Source organism: Condylura cristata, unplaced genomic scaffold, assembly GCF_000260355.1.
Source record: "Condylura cristata isolate star-nosed mole 26May11 unplaced genomic scaffold, ConCri1.0 scaffold00024, whole genome shotgun sequence".
NCBI lineage: Eukaryota > Metazoa > Chordata > Mammalia > Eulipotyphla > Talpidae > Condylura > Condylura cristata.
This window is the reverse complement of record NW_004567125.1, coordinates 15454436-15474219: the sequence shown is the minus strand read 5'-3', so window position 1 is coordinate 15474219 and position 19784 is coordinate 15454436. Positions and strand designations below refer to the sequence as shown.

Genomic DNA, 19784 nt, shown 5'->3' with positions numbered 1-19784 from the left:
TGAATGAACCCTATAGTCCTTTACTTTTAAATTATTTTAACATTTCTAGCTGGCAAAAAACACAAAAAGGAACAGATTTTTATTCTTAGTCTTATTGTCACTTAAAAAAATTGCAATAGAATATAAACAGGATTGACTTCTTAAAACAAGCCTGGTTCATGGCCCTAGACTTGATTAGCTGTGGCAAGCTAAGCAATAGGGCAGGTATACTTCCATGTTTTATTTTTTTTAAAGATAAAATCATATGTGATACCATCATACATGTTAGAAAACTCTTATGAGAATTTATAATGTGCCTTGTATTCTTTGAATAATTTGATATAATCTTTATAACTTTAGTCTTATTTCGCAGATGAGAAAACTATAGAGGTGAGCAGTTCACTCTGATCTCTATCACTGCAAAATCCTTTCTTTTAGGAATCTTACATACATTTGAAACAATGTATTTTAAACAGGAATCTGTTGTGTACAGGAACAGCAACTTTGACATGTCTAGAACTTTTAAGGAGTGGAGGAGAAAGTTAAACATAAATGATTAGTAATATCATTTAGTAATACTGTCTTCCAATCCATAAACACAGATCACTTCTTCATTAATGCAGCAATGTTTTGGAATTTCAGTGTATCAGTCTTTCCCTTCTTTGTAAGCAGGAATTGTTTTTTTCATTTCTTTTTGTGTTGTCAACTCAAACCACAAACATGAATTATTTTTGTGTATTGATGTATCCTGCAGATTTGCTGAAATTGTAAGTGCAAATAGATTTTTTTATTCCTTGAATTTGATTATTTCATGTAAATACAATATTTGTCCCTTTATGTCTTTTTTCATTGGTGGTAATGGTTTATGTTACAGCCTATATCTGATTTTCATTCCTTTTTAGGAATTAATATTCTATTGGATGTATATATCACATTCTGTTTATCTATTTATCTATCAAAGGCACCAGGGGTACCTTTTGGCTATTATGAAAAACTCTGCTGTGAACTTTGGTATATGATTATTTGAATTTCTGCTTTCACTTCTTTTATGTATCAACCTCAAAGTAAAATTTTTCAGTTATTTGGTAATTTTAACTTTTTTGGAACTGCCACAGATCTTCAGTAGTAGTTATAACCTTTTTGCCTTTCACTGGCAAGGCACAGGGTTCCATTTTCATCACTTTCTTATCAACACTTGTTATTTTGCTTTCCTTAATAGCAGCGGTCTTTATGGGCATGAAGTAATAGTGATTTGCATTTTTCTAATAGTGATGTGTAAGCATCTTTGGTGTGCTTATTGGCCATTGTATATCTATTTCTCCTGTATGTGTCAAGTTGAATCCATTTCGAATATGGAATTCCCTGCACAAAGCCAACACGAAAACATGTTTTGCCAAATGAAGCACTTGTCAATGCAACTATAAAATATTTTTATTTTTCTAACATAAAGCATTTATTTTTAAAATAATTCCTTCACCCATAGTATTTCCATAGGCCTCTTTTATATCTCAGAAATTACCAAAAAGGGAAAGGGCAGTCTCTCCAGCCCTTCAGCTATTTTTAGAACATGGGTCAGAAAACTTTCTGTAAAGGACCACAAAACCTGTGGGAAAAAAAAATCCAGACAATGAATACGTGTGACTATAATATGAACCACAGCTGTAGTTTGCCAATTCTTGCCTTAGATTACCTGCTTATATAAAATAATAGTAAGATATATAATTCAGAGCCTAAAGGAAAGGCTGACTTTTCTTATCCTGAGATCTTTACTAAGAAACAGTAATCTGGAGTCCAGTACATGAAATATCTTTGCAGATATATATTACTGACATAGAGAATGAAGTAGAAAATGATCTGACTAGCAACAGAACCCCAGCTCCCAAATCATAGTGGCTTTTGGGTAATTAGCAAGTGCCTATAGCATGCCTCCAACATAACAATTGTTAAAGGACAGTAAGTTCTCCCTGGCAGTGATTACAGCAATTGAAAGTTATATTTTCATAGCTAGTATAGGGATGAAATCGTCCAATCTTTTTCTTTGCAGCAAGTAAGGTGGTTGGTGAAGACTCAGAAAATGGATTATCAGGTGAGCTTTCTGTACATGTATTTGGGTCCAAAATTCGTAAAACCTAAAGAAAATAAGAAGGGAATCATCACACATATGCAGTAGGAACTGTACAAGTCCTTTCTTTATACTATAAAGTTCTATTTCACAAATATATAATTACCATGAAAAAATAACATCTGAATGATGAATTTAATTAAAGAAGTATCCCTTTTCTTAAAAGGCTCTAAATTTAGCAATTATGTTTAGTGATTAGGTTAATGTTCTCTTATGAAAACGAAAAAACTTTCGGAAACATAGACCCTAACAGTTCTACGTTAGGTGATGTCAGTTTTTATCCTTAGCCAAAAATTACCCTCTACCCACTTCTTCAATCTTTCTTTCAACTGCTTGGAATCAGATTACTATCTTTTTTCTTCCACTGAAATGTTACTTCAAAGTTTTTGATAATTATGTATAGAACCAATGGCTTTCAGTGTCTTTTTTCTAATTTATATGCTTTATTTTATGTGAACAACTATGTTTTTGGTTCTTGGATTTCATGGACAAAATGCTCTACCATTTCTTCTACTCTAACTTTGCCAATTCTGAGATCCAAAATAGGAGGAACTCTTTGAGTTTAAAAAGTTTCCATTTAAAAGCAAGGATAACATGTCTGGCATATAGAATATCCTACAGGAATATACTTTTAAACTCTAAAAATATGTCCTAGTTGAAGTCTCAAAGCATAAAGGTATGTGAGGAAGGATTCAAGCATGGGCTCAGCATGGGCAATTTCTTTTGCCCAGAATTTGCAAAGAGCTGGGAAAGTATGGTGTTTCAGCAACTAGGGGTTTTTGAAAACATGAAGAATTCCAATGGAAAAAATCAACACTTATAGGCAGTAGCATGACAGCCAAGAAAGAGTAATGTCACAGAAGTCACGGGGGTTTTAAGAAAGGAATTTACCACTATGACAACAAATATGTATGACCTTTGTAAGAGCACTTTCTGAGACCAGTGGAGCTGGAAGTCTACTGGGATCAGTAATGGTGGGAATTAAGGATTGGATGATATGTAAGTACAAACAAGTATGGTCAATATGCTTGAGATTCTTGACTGTGAAGGGAAGATGAACAGACCATAACCAGAGAACTAAAGATAAGAGGTTTTTCTTTTTTAGATACTTGGGTATGTTTTTAGACCAAAAGGAAAGTGCCAATAGACAGAAGGGTTAACTACTGGGTGACGTCTGATGGGCTCGGAGAACATGATTTGGAGAGCACTGGAATATTTTTTGCAGTGGAAGAAGTGTATGTAAGGCTGGTTTGCCGTATAGGTTGGCTTCTAGATATCAAGTGGGACCTTGAGGGAGTATTTTTTGGTCACTGCCCTCCTTGTTCTGAGATTAGGAACCAAAGTCATTTGTTAAGTGCGACGTAATGCTTTCAATAAGTAGTTGAAATGATAAAGAACTTGGGTTTTCAGGGTACCCAAGAGAAGGTTGCAGCAGAAAAGCAACTAAGAATGGAGATATTACGGCAGGGAAAGAATCCAGAAGTGCGCTACTGAGATGAAGACAAAAATATAGGGATCTAGAGAATAAAAATTATAATGTGAACAAGAAACAGAGGTAATCAGAATGAAAGAATTGGAGCTAGAAAGAAAAGAAGTTGAGATAGGAGATTTCAGAACTGCTGAGTTGAAGTGGGATAGTTTTTAAAAGTGGAATAGTTCTGGTTAATATTAGGCCTTAGATGGCAAAGAGGAAGGAGATGTCAAAGTGTAATAGAGGTGATCCTGGCTGTGGTCCTAGTACTGTGAGACCACCGTATTTGATCGGGTACCTATATAAACCCTCAATTCACCCACAACTAATAGTATAGGTCTACCCTCACTGATTCTGCACTACACTACACTACACAGTAGTTTTCACAGCACAGTGAATTCAAGAAAATGATTATCAATGATTCACAGTGGCTAAAAATACAGACTTCTTTAAAAACAATTACAGCTTTTCTCTGGAGTGGAGTAATAATGTTCAGGAAAAATAGAGTTCAGAGGAGAAGATACTTTTCTCTAAGCTTGCAGGCTCCTCAGCATGAGAATCAGGGTTCCCTCTCACGTTTCCTAACTCCCGGTGCAAGCATTATAATCAGCCATCTTTCAGTAAAATGACAGTCTAGAGGTTTCATATATTACTATGACAAATATTTACCTTTTCAGCCATTTTTTCTGCTGGGGTGCTGCAGAATTCAACTGTTGATGGAATCTTTTTTTGACCATTCATGCCAACATTTCCAAGAAGATGAGAACTTATTGCTTTTGCCAACTTGTGATTTGTTAATGCGAGTTCTGCTGTGCTGTGAGGTTGTGTATTAGGGTAGTAAGTTTGCTCTCTTCCCCACTGCAAGGAAACTAAGAGCTCCTCCAATAATCTACAAAGAATACATACATACTGAACATTAATCACAGGATAAATTATAAAAATCAAGGATACTAAATAAGTGAGAAACATTTCTGACATCATACCGTATTTTTTTCCCTATCTTTCAGAGTTTAATAAATTAGAAGTTTGGTAAAGTAAGTTAAAGTATATAAAGCACTTAGCTAATTTTACATTATATCTGGAAATCACTTAACAAATAAGTACTTTTTAGTTTTCATTTTAGGGTAACTAAATTAAACTAAATTTAGGGTTACCATTTTAGGGTAGCTAAAACATATTAACATAGAAAGTAATACAGAACCACTGAATTGGTGTATTTACTAAGATACTCATTTGGTATTTTTTTCTTTAGACTTATGTTAACTAATTTTTTTGAATGATAAACCAACCCACTAATTTTGGCATAGAACCTATTGGACTATGATGTGTAAACCTCTATATAGTAGTGTATATAATTCACAAAAAGAAAGAGCTTTACATCTATACTCATGAGAGACATCAGTCTTTAGTTTTCTTGTGATGTCTGTCAGGTTTGGTATCAAGATAATGTTGGCCTCAGAAATGAGTTGGAAATTCTATTTCCTAGAAGAGCTTGTTTAAGTTTGGTTCTGCTTCTACCTCAGATGCTTGCCAGTACTAACTAGTCAATCCACCTATCGAATACAAGTAGAGTTTGCTTTACTAGAAGGTTTTTAACACAAATTTAATTGCTTTAATAGATAGGGCTATGCAGGTTATCTGTTCTTGTGTTATCAGATTTGTGTCTTTTAAGAAGTCTATCCATTTCATTTATCATATAGGTTGTAAATCAGTGGCAATGACCAGTTCATTATATACCCTTATTTTCTTTATGTCAACAGAATCTGCAGTGTCCTGCCCTCCTCCTCATCCTTGTAATGTGTATCTGTTTTCTTCTGATGATACTCCTAGTGGTTTCTTAAACTTGTTATTTCAAAGAAACAGCATTTGGCTTTCCATTTCATTCATTTCCACTCTCATCTTTACTATTTTCTTCCATTTGCTTAATTTGTTCCTTGTGTTTCTTAAGAAAGGTTACTGATGGGAGCTTCTTTTCTAAACTAAGTGCTAAAATCTATAGATTTCCCTCTAAACACTGCTTTAGTTGCTTCCCACAAAATCTGGTATTTGGATATATTGTTTATTCTTCTAATTTACCATTTGACCCCTATCGACTTGATTTATAATAAATCAGTTATAAAAAGAAGTTTCAAAAAGACCACTAATTCTGATAGTTCTAGAGCATATGGATATGAGCAAAGGCTGTTAATATAAGAGAAAGAATCCTCCTCATAAAGAGTTCCTTCCAAAGGAAAGCCTGGGTACTTTTTGGTTCTACCAAAAATCATACAAAATTGCTGTCAAATTATTTGCTATAATTATTCTCTTCTCAAGTAAGAATGTCAAAAGCATTTCTTCTATTTTTATATTCTTTCTTCCCTGGGCATCTATCTTAAAACGTTACTCCAAGTATATGCTCAGTAAATTAATAAGTGTATAAACACCAAAGAATTATCACAATAACAACACTTGCAGGAGAAATAGATTTCAGGATGTAAACAAGTGTCCTACTTTTGGGTAGATAACATTTCCTGACGAAACTGCTCCCGTTCACTCAGGAGATCTTGTATAGCGCTCTGGGCGTCGCGGTTCTGGCGCTGTAAAACTGCTCTGAAGTTGGTTAACTCGTCTGCCATAACTCTGGAAAAGAGTAAAGTCTGGCATATAAATTCTCTGGCACTAAAACATTTAATATATTATCTCTGTTACTGTCATTTTTAAAAGCATACAAATAAAATCTGGACTAGTATTTGATTTTTAAATCTATACCAAAACATTTAAAATGTCGCTAAGCTTAGAATTAAAGGGGCTCAACTAAAATTTTTTTTACAATATGACAGAGGAAACAACTGTTTAATTTTTCCTATACAGTCACGTTTAGAATACACTTCAATCTTACTTTAGATTGATCAAATTTTGAAAAAATAATAATTTTTTAAAATAGAAAATTTTAGAGAGAATAAATATGAGTATTTTCTACCACTCAATTATCTCTTTGCCCTTCTAAAACCATTAAGACATAGAAAGGCTTATATAAAAGCAAAACTAAGTCTGTCTTCCTGTCCAGCATCCACATTTCTCTTTATTTGTAGCCAGTACACATTCTTATACATTTTATTCAGAAAAAAATAATGCATGTAAACTAACATTCTGGCGAAATGTCTTAAAAAATTATCTATTTTAATGAAGTATATATTATTACACAATAATATGTAATATAATTTATTATGTATTATTGCATAATAATGTATAATATAATTTATATGCTACAGATATATATAGATATATAACAGATATAAAATATCTATTTTCTTTACAAAAAGGGATTATTTAATACAATTTTTTTTACACACTGCTTTTTTTTCCTTGAAAATTTATTTTGGTGATTTTTTTTCATATTAGCATGTAGGGAACTACCTTATAAAACTCCTTTTAAAGAAAAGGAGCTTAATATTTTCTTCTGATTGTATGTACCAGAATTTACTTAATCAGTTCTCCACTGATAGAATTAAAGCAAAATTTTAAGTATGTTTATTTAACTAAAAATCTGAAAACTAAAGTCTTGTATACCATAGTGATAATTATATAATTGTATTTTTTAAAATGGAAACGATTTTGACACTGAAAGATTAAATCAATGAAAATATCCATAATACTGAGTTTAATTTTTATTTATTGCCATAGAATATTACTATCAGAAGGGGGCCTCCCTGGAGGCCCAAGTCTTAAATTTTCTGTGCTGTCATGCTATCTCCAGCCACTGCGGCATGAATTCAATCTCAGCTAGGGAGATTGAACCCATGGTGACCCCTCCTGTCTTGCCTGCTGCTCCCCTCAGCAGTGATTTCAGTTGACTTGCCTGTTCTGCTCTCTACTCTGTCTCTGGTGAATCCTCTCACCCCCTGCACTTCTGGCCTATACCTATTACTTTAATGCATTAAAAAAAAAAAAAAGAATATTACTATCAGCATTGATCAGAATGTTAAAAAATACATATATCGCAATAATCTGTATAATATATGCATGATTGCCTCAAGCTGTTTGATGAGAATTAACTTTTACTTGCAGTCGATAAACAGCTCATTTCTTCAAATAGCACAATTATAAATCAAATTAAGGACTGAGAATAATCAATTATAAGAAAACATCACAGATATTAAGACATGAAGAAATATTTTTCTAAACATTTATTCATCCTAACCAGTGGTTCTCAAGATACAACCTGGAAACGTTTGGTGTTTTATTTTTATGAGGTATATCCAGATTACCAATTTCAAGTTATTAAGCATAGTATTTTTGGAGCAACTGACTAAATACTATAAATACACAGATAATGCCCAGGTCTTATTTTCCGGTCACTCAATTGGAAGGAGGGGATAAATATACCAAGAAGAAGCATAATTTTGGGCAGTTTCCCAAATGGCAATGTGTCTATGTGCCAGGATTAGGGCTCTAAAGCTTTTACCTGTTTGAGAGTAGCCTCGTTCAGTATGTCATACAAATGTATTTTAGAGGAAAAGGTTGGTAAGCTCTTCTATATAGTCAAAAAACTATGAGAACAGAGCAAAAATGACAAGTAATATTATCTCACTGAGAGGCAGTTTTGTGGCATTTTCCAAGTAGAAGATGGGTAAAAACAATTTAGTTTGGATTTTCTTGTGTTAGATGTCTGAGTTTACAGTTTTGTTTTAGTCTCAAACACCATAGTAGGAGTGATTTCTACTTTAGTTTAGTAACCAAGATTTCTGGAATGAGGGAGGATCTTTCTGATACCACTTTTCCATTTAAGGTGACTATAAAGATCCAGAGGCGGGTGAGTCCACAACTTAACAAATATATCCAGCCTGAGTCAGAAATTGTCCTCCACAATCTACTTTCTTGTGTTATAGGTCAAAAGCTGATAGTACAAAAAGTAGAAAATGAAATCTATTTAAAACAGAAAATACCTGCTTGCGAGGAATTTACTTCGCCACACATCACATTGTATTGACATGCGTTCTAGCTGTTCAGAAAGCTGAGCTGTGTTTCGACTTAGGGCTTCATTTTCTAAAATAAGTTGATTTTTTTCACGGGCTAGACGTTCAAAATGATACTGAAGATCATCCCCAACAGAAGCTACCAGCAACTTTTTTAACTCACGATTAACCTAGAAGAGAACATGCCAATACCACCAGCTTGAAGTAATGTCACTGAATTTAACATTAACAAAATGAATGAAAAAGAAACTTTCTCAAAGGAAATGAGGAAACTAAACCAAAATAAACCTAAGAAATATGACTGCAGAATTGAGGATATTAGAGGGAAGAGGTGAGAACAAATGTGGGAAGGGGCACAATGATCACTGATAAAGAACTGTGGGAGTGAGAAGGGTGAGTGTGGTATGCTGATGCATCTGACATGGTGTGACTAACTTCCTAAGTCATATACAGTATTGTAAAGGAATGTTACACCTTAATAAAGGGAAAAAAAGGAGAAATTGTTCTGTATAATTTGGATTTCTATCACCTAAATATCTGTATTAAAATGTGCTTTTAACTATTTAACTTTCATATTATATACAAATCATACTTATATACAGCTATAGCCACTGTGGTCATAAACTGACCATTTTATAGTAAGAGTATAAATCTTCACAGAAATTATAAAATGATTCTAGTAATTACTTTAAAGGCAAAAAAATCAGAAAATTAAACCAATACATTTTGCTAAAAAAGACAACAGAGAAAGTTAGTTTTTCTTAATCTTATTTCAACATTTAAAAATTAATTTCTTTGTACCCTAGAACTTTTACTTTCAAGAATTAATGCAAGGGAAGCACTTTAACATATCTATAAACATGGTTTTCATATTGCTATGGAAAACACAAAACATAAACGTCCAGTAACAGGTACTGGCACAGGTACAGCCACTGAAGAACATTATTGCTATTAATAATGGTACTGAAACAAAATTCTGTGACATGGGACAATGTTAATAAACCTTGAATGACATTCCCAGGATGATACATAATTTTCTAAGATGCAGACTTAGGAGGTCCAGAAGCAGTGCCCCCTGAAGCTATTAAAATTATTCTTACCTCAGTCTGTACTCGCAGCTGGTTTAAAAGACCTTCTTTTTCCTGAAGTAACCTTCTTTCAGAGGACTTGAGCTTTCCCAATATATTCTTTACCTCTGAGAGTTCCTTCCTTTGTTCTGTAGTTCCCTCCAATTGACCAAGGAGTTCTTTATGAAGTCCCAGAGACTTAACCTTTGCATTTTTGTTGGGGATATTATGGGTTATAGCAGCTTTGGGAACCAATAATCTTATAGCTTCGACTTCCACTGCTTTTTCAGTGTGAATTTTCCCTAGCTGAAGAACTCCTGGGCTCTCTGAGGGAACTGCTTTCTTTTGCGGACTCTTAAGGATGTGATGCTTTATGGGTTGGATTCCAGAAGTAACTTCAATAGATTTAGGTGGCTCTTCAGTTTCCATTCCATCTCCTGCTCCTCGGATTGGGGCTGAAGTAAGGGTGACTAAAAAAAGCAAAGAACATAAACTACTTACTAAAGAAAATTTAGGAAAATGCCTAGGTATGTATTATGCCTATACTTAGAATGACTGAATTTTAGAATATATTTAGAATTTATGTAAGAGGGATATACAAAATATAAATATTCTAAATTCAAGCAGGGGCAGTAGATACCTTGGTTCTTGAGTTGTGGCCCTAAAAATGTAATTTTCTAGGCAGAAGGAATGATAAGTTTTCTCAGGATAAAGTTAAAAAAAATAACTATGCGTCCTCCCTGTTGGTGTAGCACGTTAAAGCACAGCACTAAGAAGCTAAAGCCACTTCTGCATGAGTTTGATCCCTGCCTACATGCGTGGCAGATCTCTCCTGACCCGCCCTCTGCTCCCCTCAGTAGCGTGCTTTGTCAGTCAGCCTATTCTGCTCCCCACTTTATCTCTGGTGAAACCTCTCACTGGCCCTGCAACTCTTGTGTGTACTCCAGTCCTGTATGCATAAATAAATAATTCTTAAAAAAAAAAAAACAAAACAAAACAATTACCTGCCATAGTGTTCTATAGCAAGGGAAAAACCTAATAAGAATACTTTCCTTAGATAGAGTTTCTACTTTATATTTTTCTATTTTGCTAGTCTCATTTTCCATTTTGTGATTACATTATGCTTTCAAGGTAACATTATTTACAATTATATTAATTTAGATTGTAAGAGTCTGAAATTCCAATATTTCATTATAATGCTTTAGTGAACATTTTCATGCCTACAGATTTTTCTCAAGTGTTGCATTTCTTGAGTGCATTCTCAAAAATAGAATTAATGGGCCAGGGAACAATATGAATTGTCAAAATGTCTTAAAATAACTCTGCCAATTAATGACTAGATCTAATCCTTATGTCCTTATTTGTTTTTTAGGGGGGGTGGAAAGGGTGTTAAATATTTATAGTTTAATGTAGTACTTAAAAGTATTGCATGTAAACATGTAAAGTTTGAATGGTTTTGGAATAGTTAGCACTCAGTAAATAATAGTTCCTATTGTTCTTATTATCCTTTAAAAATTCTCTAATAAATTTGGATTCTATTTAAGGAGTGAAAGAAAGCTTAATAATTTAATTATTTAATAATTAAATTTAATAATTTAATAATTTAAAAATTTAATAATTTAATTTTATTAAATGTAATTCTGACTTTTACTTCTTTATGGTAAAATCTTGTAAAATTTCATCACTAGATTTCAGGACTATTTTTCCATTTAACAGATTATTTTGGGGCAATTTTTCTTATGTATATAGCAATATATTGCTATATATAATCTTCAGTTATGTCAATTATTAGGAGGTAAAAATACACTTGGGGTATAATTAATGTGTTCTACTTTGCAGAACATTTAAATTACAATAGGACACCTCATCATTTCTACATATTAAATGTATACCAAAACATCCCTTGGATCTTAAGAGTGAGACTAGTAGATGAACAAAGGAATACTTCAAAGAGTGAACTAAAGGGTTTGGTATGTTAGTTCATGCTGTAGAACATTTACTAAAGAATTTACACTGTTCCCATGTTCTTAAAATTTGCTTTTAAGTTTGCCTCATCCTCTTTAATATAAATTAATCTTGTTGCTAAAATCTTCTGGCACTTACAAAGCAATGTAGAAAAATTTATTTACTACATGTTAATAAAAATAATAATAATAAAAAAGAGGCCACTGAAAAATAAGAGGCAGACATGATACTCCATTGTAGTGAAATAGGATTTCTAGCAAAGTTAGAACATTTTGAGTCATACGTAATGGAGATTCAGAAAAATCACAAGATGGTGAATGCTATATTTTTAAGTCAATGAAACATTAATGGATATTTAACAGATAACTCTTTTCAAAGAAACTATTTTGGTTCAACTTCAGTTTCCTCAACTTTATTGACACTGTTTTACTTACTCAAGTGGTTATGAGTACCCAAGCTGCACTACCTCTCCCATGGGAGCACCTTCTCTGTCACAACTGGACTTCTATTGTAGCTAAGGGCATGGGCAAGCAGGCAGTGGAGCCGGGACTCTACTTTTTCTCACCCAGTAACTTACCTTTCATAATTCTATTTTCCTTGTGACATACACTGAAATCTTTATTACATATGCACAAGGTACAATTCAGCACACATGATGAACCTTTACTTCACCTCAAGTGAGAGGGCAAAGACTTATGGCACCAACCCATAATTACGAGAAATGTCTAAGCAAAACATCTACTCCTATTCTCCACTCTTTGAAGGAAATAAAAAAAATTTATAAAATAACCACTTAATTTCTCCCTCCCTTACCTATCATTAATTCCTAACAGTTATGACTTGACAACCTTTTCAGAATATATGCAGATTCAGTTATAAAACAAACAAATTAGGGTTTGTTGCCTCATAATTAAAAATCAATAGTTTTTTAATTGTCAACATTACTGATAAAGTTTTGTCAGTTACTTTTACATGCTTTGAAGGGAAACAAACTAATTCAGAAATTTTACAAATGGTGAGTTTAAGAGTCCGACTTAAATGTTTACCGACATGGAATCCAAACATTCTTTTGTCACAGGTTTCACGAATAGGGATTCCTTGTCAAAAGAGTGTGGGCAATTCCAAAATGCTCTCTTTGGAATTTCTCTGAGTACATTAATATATTAAAGGTCCTGAGAGGTTCTATAGTGCAGCTTTCCATCAATCTTGCATTTCCAAAATAGACCTGCCCATGGAATCCTTTTTCACCTAACATTCTATAGGACTAATGTTAAAATTTAGACTATTTTTGGGAATTATTATTTCAGTGTTCCACACTTCTCTACTCCACCTACTTTCACTAAACTGTTTCAGCTGAATACCTTTAATTTTAATTTTGATATTATACCCAAGAAAAATTTTGGATTCAAAATCTAATTTTTGAATTGCTATTGTTCTTTTTTTTCCTCTCCATATTTTCCTTTCAGAAACAGCCCTAACAGCAATGGCAAAGCCCTTTCATGATGACAGTATTATTCAGATGTCAGCTGAGGAAATGTGGTCACTGTGAGATAATGTTGTTCCTCAGGTTGTTACAGGAAGTGCAGCAACTGACAGATGTCAACCATGACAAGTGCACATATTGTAGGCCATCTAAGTAACTTCTTCACTAATAACAAGTAACATTATATTAGGTAGGAATAGGACTGTTAGCTGAATTACCTTCCTTATTATAAAATTAAGATTAAATGAAATAATATATGTGGAAGTGTTTTATACCTCTACAAACCTCATTGCCTTACTACAAACAAGTAGTAATAAATAGTAAAAAAAATCAATTTCATAGAGGCCTTACAATAACTAACTCTTAATCACTAATGATGCGGCATTTAGTTTTTGCTTTTCGCCAAGCACCAGGCTAATTGCTTTCACATTAGTTGTCATTTAATTGCTCTTATTTCCCATTAACCTCCCTTTTATTTCTATCAGAATAATATCTGCTTGGCTTGTTTTAATAACATAAAAGCCTTCTGGTGACTATGAAATGATGCCACATACAGATGAATTAAGTTCAACTAAATATTTATCAACATGGTTTTTCTTCCTAGCTTCTTCATAAATGTATTTCAGCCTTCTTTAAAGAGTTTGCTGCTTCTTTAAAGAGTTTGCTGCTGGAGGATGGCTTGCTGAAAAGCTGACTTCTAGAAAATAGTTTCCCATCTTGTAATATCCAGAACTTTTCCCACCCAAGAAAAACATGTCTCAGGAGGAATTCACTTGGGGAAATGCTAAAACTGTGATCTATGTCCAAGTGAAGATGGTCAGCAGACTTCAAATATCTGAATCATAAGGGAAGAGACCTGAGCTATAGATTGGGCAGTCATTCTTAATAGTAAGCAAAATCCTGAGTAAGCAAAATAGTAAAAGAGCTAAGAAATATTAATATTTAAAAGACAAACCAGAAGATTAAAAAAAAAAACCAAAAAAACAGAGAAAATGTTGCTAGAGGAGCAGTATCCAAAAGAACTCTGATTAGTAATGGAAATGTTCTGTATCTGCACTTCTCAATACAAAAATGACCAGCACATGTTCTAAGTGAATGAACACTTGAAAAATGGCTAGTGTGACTGAGGTACTGAATTTTTATTTTTAAAGATTTATTTATTTAGGGCCCTCCCTGGTGGCGCAGCAGGTTAAAGCACAGCACTGAGAATCTAAAGCCGCTTCCTCATGAGTTCGATTCCCGCCTGCCCCAGAGGTGACCACATGGCGTGGCAGACCTCTCCTGACCCGCCCGCTGCTCCCCTCAGCAGTGTACTTCGTCGATCTGCCTGTTCTGTTTCCCACTTTGTGTCTGGTGAAACCTCACACCGCCCCTGAACCTCTGGCCTGTACCCCGTTCTGTATGCACAAAAAAAAAAAACTTAAAAAAAAAAAAATAAAAAAAAAAAAAAAAGATTTATTTATTTATGCATACAGAATTGGGGTACAAGCCAGAGGTACAGGGGGTGAGAGGATTCATCAGAGAGATAGTGGGGAGCAGAACAGGCAGATGTCTGAAAGAAACGGTTGAGAGGAGCAGCCGGGATGGAACTCGTGCTGCCGTGGCGGTGGACAGCTTCACAGTACAGCGTTTTAACCTGCTGTGCCACTGGGGGGCGGGGTCCAAGGTACTGAATTTTTAACTTTTAAAATATATTAACTGAAATCCAAATGGCTACATGTGACTACTGCTTTGGGTAGTGAAGAGAGAAGGAATAGATAAAAAAAGTGTGTTATGGAAGTAAAGAATTTCAAAGTATTTAAAAAATGGTAATGATTAACAGGATGAAATGTTGGAAAACAGGACAAGCAAGGCTCAACAGTAACCATTATCATGATAAATGTTAATAAATGCTATGAATTGAATAGTGCTACTCTGACCCCCTCGTCCCCCAGCATGTATGACTTCAGTATGTGGCCTTATTTTAAAAGAGAATCATTGTAGATATAATTAATTAAGATAAATTATTTAAACTTATTTTTTACTATTCAAAAGGGAAGGCTTATTATATAAGGAGAGAAGAGGATGCTTGCACAGACACAAGAGAGCATAAAGAACTGCCCCCAAAAGAGACAGACTTAAGAAAAATCTATAGTCACAGGTGGGCCAACCTGGGAAGAGAGCTGTCAGTTAAGATGAGTTTATACTGGAGTTAGGTAGCCCTTAGTCTAATATGACTGGTGTATTTACAAAAATGAGAAATTTGAACATACAGGTATAAACACCGAAGTTAGGATAATGGGTTTCCAAGTCTAGGAATATTAAAAATTACCAAAAACTAGAAGTGAGTCCTGGAATCCAGATCTTTCCCAGCAATACAAAACAAATGAAGAGATCCTCCACCAAAGTGATTTTCAAATGCTCTATGAGACATAGGTACCTGGCTCAAACATTGCTTCATATTGTCATAAATTCCATGGTTTAAAAACAATTATCATCAAAAGAACACTTACCTTTGGTTTCTAAAATTTCAAGAGTAGTCATTTTTAACCAATGAAAATATACCCCACGACTTCTGGAACACCTAAAAACATATAAATATGGAAGAATTTTTAAAATAATACCTTATAATAAGTACATTCACTAAATGCTGGGAATTTCAGTACTACCTGCTTCAGCATTTAGTAAGCAGCCATTTGGAAAGGGCACGTTTCTCATGTGCCAATTCCAGAGCGGATATTATTATACCTATGGTACTGCTACGTGTCAAACAAGCGAGAAGAAATTTGCTGTCAAATTTCTGTCTCACTGTCCTTACCAGTATACTCTTTACTCAGCTGTGTGTCCTGAACTTTATTTCAAAAACAGCACAGAAGTTACTATAGGCTCTTTTTCACCAATTCTTGTTCCATTGATATATAGCAACAGAAATTTTACAGTAAGTCATTTACTTTCTGAGGAGGCATTATTGACAACTACTTTTCATTAAATATATCAAAGGTGCTCTGTAGAGCTGTTTAACTAGCAACAAAAATGGTCATAGTTTAATTTGGTAAAATTAAAATGCTGTAACATATGCTTTCAGAAATACGTGCATTACCATATAGCACAGAATAAGATTCATGGGAGAACTTGGAAAGAATGGCGATAGTAATGACATTAATATGAACTGTACGCTAGATACAACTGGTTTAAACACCGAAGAGTACAGAGTACGAGATACAACTCGGCACAGGGTTTTCTATGACCACCTTTTTGTTTAGTCTTTAACACTGCTATGGCTCTGAAAACAAGTATCCAGACACTTTTCCAATGAGAAAACAGCCCCAAAGCCACGCGCGCGGAAGAGGCACACTGAAGTGTGCAATCACAGCGAGCATCCTCCTGTGCAAATACCTGGGGAGGGAGGTGTGGAATGGGTAAGAGGAGTTTCGGAAGCAAGCCTGTCCACCACCGCTGTCCCTGGACGTCGAATCCGAGGTTCTACCACTGTGGACAAACCATCCCTGAGCAACAGGCAGCTTTTCCCCAGATCCCAAACTAATGAACAAACTCCATCCCAGACCTTCGCCCTTTCCCAAATCCGCTGAGTTACACAAGCCGCTTCTTGGAATTACCTCTAAAGACTCTACCGATTTCAGGGGGCTTCGCTTTTCAGGACGTCCTACTCGATCAGTGGGTTCACCTCTCCGTAAAGTCCTCTCCCATTCCGAAGACTTCCGGGCCTTCCTGACGTGTTGCTCGCTCACTAACAACCACTTCCGATTACTCAGGGCTGCATTTCCGGAATTCTCTTTGCAAAAGAAAAAAGTGAACACTTTGTGGGTGTACTTAAACTGAAGTAGTACAGAATAAGCGGTGGAAGCCTTCAGTAAGTGAGAACTCAATAGAGCCTATTTTAAAATAAGCTAGAATATTTGTACTATAACCGCATATTCTCTTGAGCTTCCGGGTCAGGTGTCAACCAAACAAGTGATGATGTTGGCGAGAGGACGGCCGAGCTCCGTCGCCCACAGCGACCGAGTGAAGGGGTGGATCTGTCGGCTGGGTGGGCGGGGCTTTGGTTACTTCCAGCCACTAGGGACAGAGGGGCGGTGACGCTACGCATTTCCGTTAGTGGGCGGGGCTCTGTCGCCAGAGTAACCGGCTTTAGTGTTAGTATCTTCCTGTTGCAACGATTCCTACTTTATTGTGCTGAGACCTGAGACTATGGTGAGTGCCAGGCGAGGCGAGAGTCCCGCGGTTATGGTTACGCAGTGTCCCTGTTCTTGGGCCAGATGACCACTTAGACGCGCCCCCTAAACTTTCGCCTCATAGTCGTCTTTCTCCCTTTTTAGGACTCCCTGCCTTGCTCTCCCTTTTTCTTGCAGCACCCTGAATTCCACTTTGGTACCGCCACGCCTATAGAGTAACCTAACAGCAAGTTTAGGGATAAGGCATTGAGTTTAATAGTCTGAGGTGAGACATTTCGTCCAAACATTTAAAATGCGTTTTCACCCTTAACATTCTTTTCAAGCTCTCATCTTCATCGTGACGTGTGACTGTGTGTATGGGACTGTCTCAGCACTGATCCTAGTCTCCCTAGATCCTGCAGACTTTATTCAACTAAATGACAGCACTGATGTCTAAAGGCCATTTAGTATTAGCTACATTTTGCATCACTTCTCTTCTAGCTAGTCGTGCTTTTTTAAACTGGAACGGCTCTCAAGAGAACTTCTGGAATATTTACTTTCTTGAGTTTAATTAATAGGAATTCTGAGTGTACACGAAGGGGATCGATATTTGCATTAAAAAAAAAAAGCTTGATTTCAATTTTAGTCCGCTCATATATTTGAGAACAACAGGGCTCTACCTAATTCATTTAATTACAAAATCTTCTTTCAAATACTTATGAATAAGGGACTGGAGGGTGTAAAGATGACTTATCAGACGGGTATAACTATGAATTTAGGGATTCTCACCTGCACCATCCCTTCTTTCTCCATTACTATTCCCAATCCTTTTTGTTGCCTGCCTTTTTCGCAGAAACCTTTTAAAAAAAATCTTCACTTTACATATCTTGACACTTCTCTCTTTCTTCCATTTCTAAACATATGGCATAATCTAACAGTCAGTTCCTTCAACCTCATGTCGTGAACCTATACACTGACCAATAGTTTTATGGATTTTTCCCTCTTGTGTTTCTAGATTAGCGGAAGAGATGATGGATAATGAATCTATAGCTCAGTTACTACCATTTATTATAGGACATTTTGCTTCCAGTTTTCTTTTCTTTCCTGTGCATTCAGACTCTCTGTTTTCTGCCACTCACCTTTCAAGTTACACATATTAAGAACGCGACATAAAGAAGCACATCACCTATCCTGTGTTTTTCATGTTATTACCCAATCTTACTATCTATCCACATCCATCCATCCATCATCATCTGTATATCTCTACCTACCTACTTATCTACCTACCCACCCACCCATCCACCCTACCTACCTAATCAATCCTGTTTAATCATATTTCTTGCATGCTCTCTTGTACTGTTTTTAGCAGTCTGGTCTGGTAGTTCTTCAATCCATTATTTTGTCTGCCACCAGAATTTTCTAAAACCCAAGTTTGTTAATGTTACTTACCTCTTTAAAACTTTAAACTTCTCATTCCCTATTTTGTTTTATGTAAAGTTCAGAGTATTTGGAATAGCATACAAGGCCCTCCATGATTTAGCACTTACCTCTCTAGCTTCTTTACTGCCTCTATCTTTCCTAGACACTCTTTTTAACCCTCTTGACTTTTAGCTACTTACCTTTCATTTAACATCCCAAGCAATTTTAAACTGGTAGTAAACCTACTCTCTCTACTGTGTACATACTGATGATCCCTCTGTGTCGAATCCTTTACCATCTTATTTGCTTATCAAACTCCTATTGTTGAAACCCGCCCCCCGCCCCCTTCCTCTTTCTCCATTCTTGACTGGAATTGTGTGTGGTGACTCAAGTCAGGTGGTCAGTGAAGACCCCTTCGAGGAAGTGACATTTATCTCAAGATCTGAATATAAAATGCAGTGATCTGGGGAAAGGATTATGAGCTGGGAACAGCATTCAGAGTGCTCTGAGAGGAATGCTTCTATTTCAGAGTCTTAATGAAGGGTTTTTATATATTTAGTATATGTGCAGGGGGGTTACAGTAAACATTTAAACTACAGAGACAAGAATGAATCTGGTAGGAGTCTTGTTTGGATTTTTTTTTTAATATTACATATTTGTTGAAGAGAACAAGCAGGGTAGTTAAATCTTATCTTATTCTTTGGAAAAAGCACCTTCTGGGAAACTGGGGAGTACAGGTATCAGTCCTGGAAACTGAACATTCCTTTTAAGTTAGTGATTTGCTAGAAGACGACCCAAGTTTCCTTGGCAGAGGCTATGCCCTATGTCTGGCCTTGCCTACAAGTTTGGGCCTAGGAAATGGGCATCTAATTTGTGATAATTCAATTTCAGTTAATAGCTTTTACAGTAGGCTCAAAGGCAGCAAAGAGATTGGCATGTTTCAGGAGCTGACCTTTTAGTTTACTATAAAAAAGAATGGAAATTAGAGGATGCATGGGGGATGTTTGGTGTAGATGGGGTTGGAGAGGTGGACCGAGGCAGGGCCACAAGTGTGCGCTACAACAGTGTTTCTCAAACCATGGGTTGTAACCTGTTACTTGATCGTGGCAAGTACCCAACAAGGATCTCAAATAACTGGGGTACAAGTCAGAGTTGCAGGGGCGGTGAGAGGC

General features: G+C 35.5%; 2 protein-coding genes across 6 annotated transcripts in view; one reads left to right on the top strand and one right to left on the bottom strand.

The window, feature by feature from the left end:
- Positions 1–1408: 1408 nt before the first annotated feature.
- BLZF1 (basic leucine zipper nuclear factor 1) lies at positions 1409–16963 on the bottom strand. Of its 2 annotated transcripts, XM_012728854.1 has the most exons (8): positions 16639–16963; positions 16418–16510; positions 15535–15605; positions 9628–10064; positions 8498–8697; positions 6063–6191; positions 4242–4461; positions 1409–2108 (listed from the first exon to the last, which is right to left on the bottom strand). In XM_012728854.1, the coding sequence occupies exons 3-8, from the start codon at positions 15563–15565 to the stop codon at positions 1923–1925; spliced, it is 1203 nt and encodes a 400-aa protein (XP_012584308.1). In that variant the 5' UTR covers positions 15566–15605; positions 16418–16510; positions 16639–16963; the 3' UTR covers positions 1409–1922. The 2 variants fall into 2 exon arrangements, with proteins under 2 accessions (XP_012584308.1, XP_004688521.1); XM_004688464.2 differs by lacking the exon at positions 16418–16510 and having other exon boundaries at positions 16639–16962.
- A 245-nt stretch (positions 16964–17208) lies between these two features.
- NME7 (NME/NM23 family member 7) overlaps positions 17209–19784 on the top strand; it is a 157614-nt gene continuing 155038 nt past the window's right edge. For all 4 annotated transcript variants that reach the window (XM_012729101.1, XM_012729099.1, XM_012729100.1 and 1 more), the window contains exon 1: positions 17209–17233. In XM_012729101.1, the coding sequence (XP_012584555.1) occupies positions 17231–17233 (3 nt within the window). In that variant the 5' untranslated portion in view covers positions 17209–17230. The remainder of the gene's footprint in view (positions 17234–19784) is intronic.

What these genes read in the sequence shown, in the direction of transcription:
- BLZF1 (XM_012728854.1), bottom strand. Translation starts at nt 15,565, where the DNA reads ATGACTACTCTTGAAATTTTAGAAACCAAAG. An exon ending in AGCTGCGAGTACAGACTGAG is followed by an intron (nt 8,698 to 9,627) that starts GTAAGAATAATT and finishes GTTCTCTTCTAG; the next exon opens with GTTAATCGTGAGTTAAAAAA. An exon ending in GAAATGTTATCTACCCAAAA is followed by an intron (nt 4,462 to 6,062) that starts GTAGGACACTTG and finishes TATTCTTTGTAG; the next exon opens with ATTATTGGAGGAGCTCTTAG.